This window comes from Squalius cephalus (assembly GCF_949319135.1).
Source record: "Squalius cephalus genome assembly, chromosome: 11".
Classification (NCBI taxonomy): domain Eukaryota; kingdom Metazoa; phylum Chordata; class Actinopteri; order Cypriniformes; family Leuciscidae; genus Squalius; species Squalius cephalus.
In genome coordinates this window covers 35,270,592-35,280,148 of record NC_137132.1, presented here as the reverse complement: position 1 = coordinate 35,280,148, position 9,557 = coordinate 35,270,592, and the positions used below count along the sequence as shown (strand labels likewise).

General features: G+C 42.6%; 1 protein-coding gene across 1 annotated transcript; it reads left to right on the top strand.

Annotated features, from left to right (window-relative positions):
* Positions 1–8,161: 8,161 nt before the first annotated feature.
* Positions 8,162–9,216, top strand: LOC307167785 (uncharacterized protein). Its single transcript, XM_079887079.1, has 3 exons — positions 8,162–8,576; positions 8,686–8,895; positions 8,989–9,216. The coding sequence occupies exons 1-3, from the start codon at positions 8,363–8,365 to the stop codon at positions 9,135–9,137; spliced, it is 573 nt and encodes a 190-aa protein (XP_079743205.1). The 5' UTR covers positions 8,162–8,362; the 3' UTR covers positions 9,138–9,216.
* The last annotated feature ends 341 nt before the right edge of the window (positions 9,217–9,557 follow it).

Sequence of the window (9,557 nt, the reverse complement as noted above, 5' to 3'; positions counted from 1 at the left end):
TGAAGTAATTTATATAAAAAACAAATATTCTCATCTTGTGAAATCTGTATTAAAAGAGAGCGATTCCAGTCGAGCTCATTACAGCTGATTCAGATGTAATGTGACTCCGCCCACGGAGAGCGCACGCTATTCAAACGCAAATGGCTGAGGCAATCCGCGCAATCCTGTGAACGCCCCCATATCAGCTCGAGAAACACAAGTTTATTCAGATCATTACTTGTTTACACCGTCTCGCTGTGAGGAATAATAATAATGGAAAATGTACCTCAGAAGTGCGGGTATATCGAGGAGCGAGCTGAGGAATACTGTATGTTTTTTTCCTTCTCACGTGAATCGGGTTTCTGTTTATGAATGAATGAACGGCAGAGATGCGCGCTGTTTACCACAGCTCGCAAAAAGACTTTAGAATTTAAATCGCGTGTGTGAATGAATGATGATGTTTTAGCAAACTGTATTGCTATACTGAGATGAGTAAAAATCGACTGAAATATGTTCAAATAAAATGTAGGCTATTTGTATAAGCAATACGTATTAAACTGCAAATTAACATTTATATGCCCTAATATTTCATAAAAACAACGTTACAGTCAGGCGAAATATGAAAGACAACATTTTGTTTACTAGATTTGAGTACAGTTTTTACTGTAGAATATACTGCCACATCAAATAAGCTTTTGTTTAGCAATTTCTATATATATAAAATACTATTTTTGTCAAAAATAAAGTCATCAACTAAGATGTTAGCTGTTCCAATGTTGGCTATATTCAAACTAATGAATACATAGATAAAATGTAGGCCTATAATCTTTTTCTTTTTTTTACAAAGAAAGAGTACACTTGAAATATTGTTGAAATTGTAATTATTGTTGTAATTGTAACCTTTTTAATAAAATAGCAAAACATATTTACAAGATAGATGTAAGCAAAATCTTAAATGGTCAATATAAGTCTTCTTCTAAATATATCTTTTGTCCTTGCATTGTGGCTCAGTCAGTGTCACACCTGAATGCATGGCTCATTATGCAGAGTCATTATGCAGAGTGGGTGGGACATTGTATTCTAAGGTGTAAACCACTCCTCGTTCACGCCCCCTCGCATATTGGCTTTCCAAGCAAAACCTGTTTTACATCAATTTAAATCAATGTATTGTTTTATGTGAACGATAAAGCAAGACTATTTTCACATAATTTTGAAGCCAGAACTCGAAGGAAGAACATCCATTAGTCAAAAGTCTTATTGACATATATTTATTATGAGTTTTGTGGTCTTATTTCAGCAACTTTCATTTTTATTTTTTTCAATAACCACGCATAAGCATTATTCTCTTAAAAATTAAAAAATATACAGTACCAGTCAAAAGTTTGGAAACATTACTATTTTTAATGTTTTTGAAAGAAGTCTCTTATGCTCATCAAGCCTGCAGTTAAAAAAAAAACTGAAAGATCTGTTTGGCCGCCTGCTATTGATTATTGTTATTATTATTTTATGCAGCCCTACAAGTATATGCCTACAAGGCACAACAAACCTGGTGTTTATTATATATTTTTTTTTTGTACATTTGTAAATCGCAATTTTAACCAGATAAATCTAAAATTTATTCCCAAAATCGTGCAGCCCTATAGGTTCTCTTCAGCATGTTCACAGTTGTTTCTGTGTTTTTTTTTTTTTTTTTTTTTTTTTTTTTACAGGAACCAGATGCCACTGATGAGTCCTGCTGACTTAAATATTCACATGAGTCTCTGTACATGAACATGGTAAAATGACAAATCAAACACCCTGGAAAAAAACAGGTATGTACTATGTTTCAGGAATGGCACAAAGGTGTGTGACTGTTCAAGTTCAACAATCAAAAAGCCAATAAAAAACAATTTTTAAATCTCTCCTCAGTTTGTTCTAGTTCCCTCACAGTCCCTCCTGATAGGGCCATTATTCAATATTCATCAATACACATTAATTCAATACACATCAATATTAATGATGATTCACGCCTCCTCGCATAAGGCTTTCTTACACAAAACATGTCTTACAAATTTTAAATCAATATACTGTTTTATCTGAATGAGTGTCAGGGATCCACCAGATCTGCACACTCCACCCACTCGTTCACTCTCCCCGGAATACTGATTCACCACACCCGCACCTCATCATCACCTCATCATTCACTCCCTTTATATACAACCCTTCACCTTCTGTTCCGTGTCTGGTCTCGTCTTTACATGGACGCACAAGACTCACTACCTGTTACTTACCTGATCTACCAACCTGAGATACTCATCTTCAGTCTTCATTCCGATCTGCCATCTGCCTTCTCCGTTGGTCATCTTCATCATCCATTCTCTACTCTGGTTTCCACTCCACCTGCAAAGACATTCATATTACTATTCAGCTAAGTTATATCTTCATCTCAAGTCTGTATTACCTACTCACCATTACATCTGCTGGTTCCATGCTTCTGTTCTCAATAAACATTGTTTATATTTACTCACCTGTTTGAGTCTTCTCTAAACCTGACAATGTTTTAATCAATGTCTGTCAATGACATAGTTTTGAAGCAAATATTCTAGGCTATGTGATACAATTTTCAAAAGTCTTGTGAAGAAATAATCAGTATGGGTTTCATGACTTTATTTCAGTGACAATTATTTTTATTTTTTTCACAAACAACACATAAATGTCATTATTTCAAAACTACAAACCTTTACATACTGCTGACATATTATTGTAGCAGAGTTTGTGCTGAATACAGTGTAATCAGTCTTTAGCCATGAAAATGTTACAAGTAACAGAAATAAGCACAAATGTCAGAGCATGTCAGAACACCTCCAGGGCCCAGAAAACACCTCAGACCCCAGAGGGTAAACCAGCACAAATGCAAATTCAGCTTAACTCACTGACCCCTTCTCTCCCCAAAGGCTGAGAAGGTCTGGCTTAAATACCCTAAATTCCCACTAGAATAGTAACTGGACTAAACCAACTCTGCATCCAGATAGCATGAGAAAAAAAAATATTGATATCTTGCTTAAAGAACTGGACATATATGGTAACAGAAAATAACAGGTACTGAATATGCAATTATTAAATAATCATTTGAAATGTTTTCTTAAACTATACATTTGTAAAAGGCAAATGACACCTGAAAAAAAAAGTTAAAATAATTGGTACTTTCCAGATATTTAAATATGCGACCCTGGAAGCGCCCAGCCCTTTGGGAAATCCGGATCTAACCCAGAAGTAAACACTGGAATCCAAGACCATGGCAACCGACAAAGAAAATCGTCTCCGTTCATCAAACTTTCAAATAAATGGTATAGTAAAAAAATAAAATAAAAAATGTGTACTGTCTTTATTTAATAAAAACTGAAAACTGATTTGGTAAATAAAGCGTGTTGTGATATTCATTGATAAGTGCACCTATCACCGAACATACACAACAACATCTTCATTCACCTGTTAACGCACTCCTACAAAAACAACACTCATGTACTTCTATAACACGTATCAGGTGACGATATCATAACTGTATCTCAGTTATAACTTTTTTTCTGGAGCACGTCTCTAAACTTAAACAAAACTCAGTGAATACTAGTCACACAGACATGTGTCTAGTGTGAATGAACGGTGTTACAATATATTCGGTTTCTGAAATATTTGGTTCCAGTGGGTGGGGCTATCATGAATATTCATGAGATCAAATCGGGGCGGGGTACCAATACTACAGGTGAGTGGAACAGAAATTATTAGCGAGTGCCTCAGATTGCGTTTTGTCCTAAACTAGACCTATAACTCTTCACATTTTGTAAATAATGAATCGATTTTGTAGCATGTGTTTACCTGAACTATTACATACCTGATCACTAAGCGTTGGAATACAACACACCTACAAAAAATGCATATTTCTCCCAGATTAGTTGTTGACATTTTATGATAGAAGAACTATAGGCTACGTTTCTCATTATTTTTTTTTTCTTATTTTTTTTATGTGTATGATTGCATCTTTAAATAAATATGTACAAATATACAGATTATTTGGGTCCATACACCGTTCTAAAAGTGGAGGGCAAATCCATTGATGTGGTGGATGATGAAGGGAAACAAATTCCCAAAATCAATATTGACCATTTAATTAATTTTTTGGAGGATCCTACTCCAAAAGTTCAAAAGTTTTGCCCTCCTGCTACTGTGCCTTACGTTCCTCCCAAGTCCCCTGTTCTGCAAGCACCTCTCAGATTCATGCCTTTCCTCCACCCTGTTACCCTGCCCCATACACACCTTTCCCTGCAGCATGTACCACTACCTCTCAATGTGCCTTTTTCCATGCCCCTCCCTCATGTCGTAATGCATCCTGGAACACAGTGTTCTGTTATTTTTAATCCAACACATGCTGGCCCACCATCGTCAAAATCCATTTCTGCTGCCTGCCTTGACCCCCAGCCTACCTCCAGTCCTGCCACCCAGTCTCCACCTTTACCTGGCCTTGACCCCCAGCCTACCTCCAGTCCTGCCACCCAGTCTCCACCTTTACCTGGCTTTACCCCCAGCCTACCTCCAGTCCTGCCACCCAGTCTGCACCTTTACCTGGCCTTGACCCCCAGCCTACCTCCAGTCCTGCCATCCAGTCTCCACCTTTACCTGGCCTTGCACCTCATCCTACCCCTCATCCTACCTTCAGTCCTGCCATCCAGTCGCTCATACAGCATTCCCCCCAAATACCTTGTTCTTCAGGTATGTGTTGTATGTGTTTTCCTTCATAATTTATATCTCCTACATGTAAATAACATTTGTTCAAGATTTTCTTCTCTATCTCTCTGTAGTGTTGCAAGACATATGGGCAAGGAAAATGGGTGGGAAACTTTGCAGTAAAGTTGGCCTGTACAAGGTCTTTACCTGGGATTTGGAATGCCTCAAACCTGGGGCGAAACTTGAAAGTGAGGTTTGTGCTGCAGTTAACATGATTGATACAATTTCCTGTAGTTCACTGTCCTTTTGCTTTTAGAATAGACCATATTCTGTAGTCATACAGTTATACCTTGCAAGTCTGTCATCATTCTTTTTGACCACAGGTCATTAATGCGTACCTGACCTGCCTTGTGAGGAATTATTCAGGCAGGGCATTTGTCCTGAATTCCTTTCAAGCCACAAATATTTGGAAGAGGAAGGTCAGTTTGATGAAAAGGGTAAAAAAAACAAAAAATCCTGATGCCATACAAGTAACTATCATGTTCTCAGATAATTTGGTAATCTGTTATTGGAATGCCACATTTATACCTTATTGCTGTAGGTGGATCTAGAGGCATATGATGTGCTGGTGGGGTCAGTTAACAAGACTGACCACTGGATACTCCTGGTTTGTTACTTTTTAGCGCAATTTTCCACCGGACAAAATTGCGATTGTTAACTCATGATTTCTGTTCTGTCTGTGCGCACCAATCTTGCACTTCTATCTACTCCTCAACCAGACCACCTAGAGACTTCGGGTTTTCGGCATTATGTTAAGGAAGGTCTAATCTCGGGAACGCACAAAAAAAATCCAAGAAAAGATTTACTATCTCTTAGTGTTGTGATCCCATGACGTCAGAAAATTGCGCTAAAACACTCACTGAGTTTTTATTACTTGTTTTTTCTCCATCCTTCTCTGTAAACTACAAAGGCTTAAATGTGAGTCATTAATTCATGACCCCATCTTGACAGATGATATATCCCAAAGAAAGAATAATTTTGTATGAAAACTCCTTTGGTGAAAGCCGAGGCAAACTGCTTCACTGCAGAATGGTTGTAAGGTAAAAATGTTGGTCTGTTGTTTTTATTAATCTTCTTTTCTTCTACCAAAGTGAATTGCTGAAGCAGTTCTAAATGGGGGCAGTTTGGAGTTTCCATGCACTGATGCAGATGTTGCTCTGATGCGGCAAAACATAGGCCTGTGTGTGCTACAGCAAACAGGTGGGTTTTTTTTTAAACCCAAGCTATACATGATATTGCTTGGTGATATGCATCATTACACAAATACCTTGATGCCTCTGTTTCCACAGAAGACCTGTCCGACCTATGCTTGTCATGTGGGACAAATATCCTCATACACAGGACAACATTGACTCTTGGGTATTTTAATCTGTTCTTTATTTATTTTTTTCAAACTTTGCTCATTTAATTTTTCATGATGTCACTGTTTCTTTCAGATTGAATGTGACAGTTGCTATGGCTGGTACCACTGGAAATGTGTGAACAGGCCAAACAAGAAACGGGTTTTTATTTGCCCTGGGTGCCAAAGCCTTTAATTTGGTACTCCCATCCACAGCATGATTTCAATGCACCGTCAGAAATTTGACTGTGCCAAATAAAAATAAAACCAAATGAATAATTTTTCTAGCGTTTTGTCTGTTTTATTACAGTTAAGTGCACTTACCTATGGATTGTTACATTGTTTTGAATTATGCCTTAAAACACAAAAGTGGCCTCTTCCTTGTTTCTTTTCCTGAGTACTGTTCAATGCACAGAGCATGCCTTCAAGAAACATCTCACAGACTCCTGGAAAACATTATTTCAGCTCACCAGCTGCCTTCTTCGCGTGTCGGCTGTTCCTCTAGATGCCCGAGCGCTCGAGGTGCTCGAGGTGTCGTGCGCAGGTGCACCCCACCACCAAAACCGCCACCTGTGCCCCAGTACGTGTGGCTGTTACTGGTGTACTGCCACAACATCCTCTCCCGCCTGGAGGATGTGAAGGCCCGGGTCATCTTTGGAACGGTTCTGAAGATGGATTCGACCAAGAAGGTAAATGTGGTGCTATAGCGCAAGCGGAGTATCATGCTCTGGCTATGTGCGTTGTCGTGGATATTTTCCCTAAAACTAACTACCTGGGTCTCGTCTCCTGGCGACGTCCCCACTCGGGTAGATTATTCCCTAAACTAACTACCTGGGTCTCGTCTCCTGGCGACGTCCCCACTCGGGTAGCTGATATCTGAGTCTCGTCTCCTGGCGACGTCCTCACTTTGAAATCTTACCTAATCTAACTTTTCGGCTCTATTTATTGGTTCCCGTCCCCGACGTCCCCACTCTATAGATCACCGGACTACCTGGCTCTATTTATTGGTTCCCGTCCCCGACGTCCCCACTCTATAGATCACCAGCTTTTCTCTTTTTCTCTAAACTAGCTTCCTAAACTAGCTTCCTAAACTAGCTTCCTAAACTAGCTTCCTAAACTAGCTTCCTAAACTAGCTTCCTGCGCAGGAATAAATTGACAAACAGACCTGCAATTACCCTTTAAATGCTTTAATCACGGCCGGGAGATCTTCCCGAGCAGTTCTCAGGGAATCTCTCCCAAGAAGCTAGGCCGGAGGATCTCAGACAAATTCCATTGAGAATCCCACCGAAAAACACATATACCACAGTTTTTATAGTATAGAGGTATGGCATAAATTTCAGGCTGCATTACATAATTTCCCCACTATTTGATTGGTTCTTCATATGCAAACCCCTCTGTTACTAGGTAAAGCAAACTCTGATCTTGTGATTACTTATCACAAGGTTTTAATGATGACTTCATTTGTTCTAACAGACTGTCTAGTTTAACTTCCCAAAACTATGTTATTTTTACCCATAGACACATACTCAAAGTCACAAGTTTTTCCCCAAAGAGTTTGGAAACATTAAAAGCATATGATGTTCCTGCAAGAAAAACAAATGTTAGTTAATTTTAGATTAGTTAGATTAATTTAAAGTTGATTAATTAAAATCCACCACAGCGTGCAGCCTTACTGAGATGCGTTATTCTTTCAAACAGGTGACCCGGAAGCTCGCCGGTGCTGCCGCCCAGACCGCAGCGTGGGCAACGAACGTTGGCAACGAGCACGGACAGGTGCTTATGTCCGTGCTCACGGACACCGAGGGTGCCGGCCTGTTGTCCATGGCTGCGGGGTTAATGCGGCGGTATTGGGACGCTGGGGTGGAGCTGCCTCAGCTCCTCTACGTTGACCGGGACTGTTGTTCGTCCCACGTGGGATCTAAGACAGCTGATATGTTAAGGAAGTGGGACAAGCTGGTGGTCCGGCTGGACATCTGGCACCTGATGCAGCGCTTCGCGTCAGGTGTCACCACCGAGAGCCACCAGCTGTATAAGCCTTCCTGCAGCAGCTGTCTTTGTGCATCTTCCTGTGGGACCCAGAGGACGCAGCCCGGTTGCTCAACACGAAGAAGAGGATGCTTGAGGTGCAGGGGATGACCTTCTCGTCCGACGCCAGAGTGTGGAGGCACGTCAGCCGCAGGGATATGGCTCTCCATTGCCGTCGCCGAACGCGTGGAGCGGCGGAGACGGAGCGACTGATCGGTGACCTCCTGGAAACCTTCGGCGGTGCCAACGGATGAGACACCATGGGGATTCCCCTGCTGGACCAAGACCGCATCCAGGAAATCTGGACGGAGCAGCGGCGCCACCTCCAGTGCATCCAGGACCCGCCTGGTGTGGAGCTGTACACCGAGATGGACAGGATGACCAAGGGGGGGATCAGCCTGCCGGTGTACCGTTGTGCACGAGGCTCCACGTCCCTGGAGTCGTTCCACCTGCATCTCAACCGCTTCATTCCAGGTAGACCACATGTTTCACTGTCATGTTAATCTTTCACTGTCATCGACTCTTTGTCATTCACATTGTGTGCACTGAATAAACTGCTAAACACATCTGTGTTCCTCCTCAGGAGAAAGTGCCAATCCCTGGCACTTCCAGGCATTTCTCCTGGAGGGGTTGACGCGGTGGAACGAGGACAGGGCGGCGTCCATGGCACAGGAGGGACAGCCGCTGCTCCGCTCCTACAGTGGCCCCCTGCAGCACTCCCTTGACCAGCTCAGCCAAAGGGTGCTTGGCACGAGTGTGGTCAAGGATTACACCAAGCCCAGGGAGTACACCGGTAAGAACACTCAAGCCACCGAGCATACACATGTCCACACTGAATGATATTTGTACCAGACTGACTGATGCGATTTGTGTTGTTGTACTTCAGGGGAACTCATCGGCATCGAGTACCTGTACTCCCAGACGGGCAGAGTGCTGCAGAACGTCAGCTTGGACCCTGACATTCCGGACGCGGGGGGGGGGACATTCCCCCACTCGTTGAGGATGACGAGCTCGGCGACGGCCAGCAGGAGGTAGAGGACCTCACCCTCCACGTGCCTGGCGAGTTCCCAGCTCCTCAGACGGACCCGCGGTCAGGGCAACCGGCTGACGCACCCACGCCCGAGCCATCCCGTTCGACCAGTCCCCCCGAGCCCACACCCCACTCCCCCGGCCGGTCCTCGCCAGAGCCTCAGCAGGCTGCTGAGATAAGCACACCACCTCTTTGCAGTCTGTGACTGCAGTGCATCTCACATCACCAAAAACTGCGCTCTGTTCCATCCAACTGACTTATTGTTTTCCGTCTCTGCTTGTGTGTCTGCAGGACTACAGAGGACCAGATGACCAGCCGGGGTACTTGGTGGTGTTGCGTCACGACCCGGCCTTGTCCGAGGGGAGGGTAGATGAGCTTATCAGGCTCTACGAGGCCCTGTCACCATACGACAGGGCCCGAGTAGT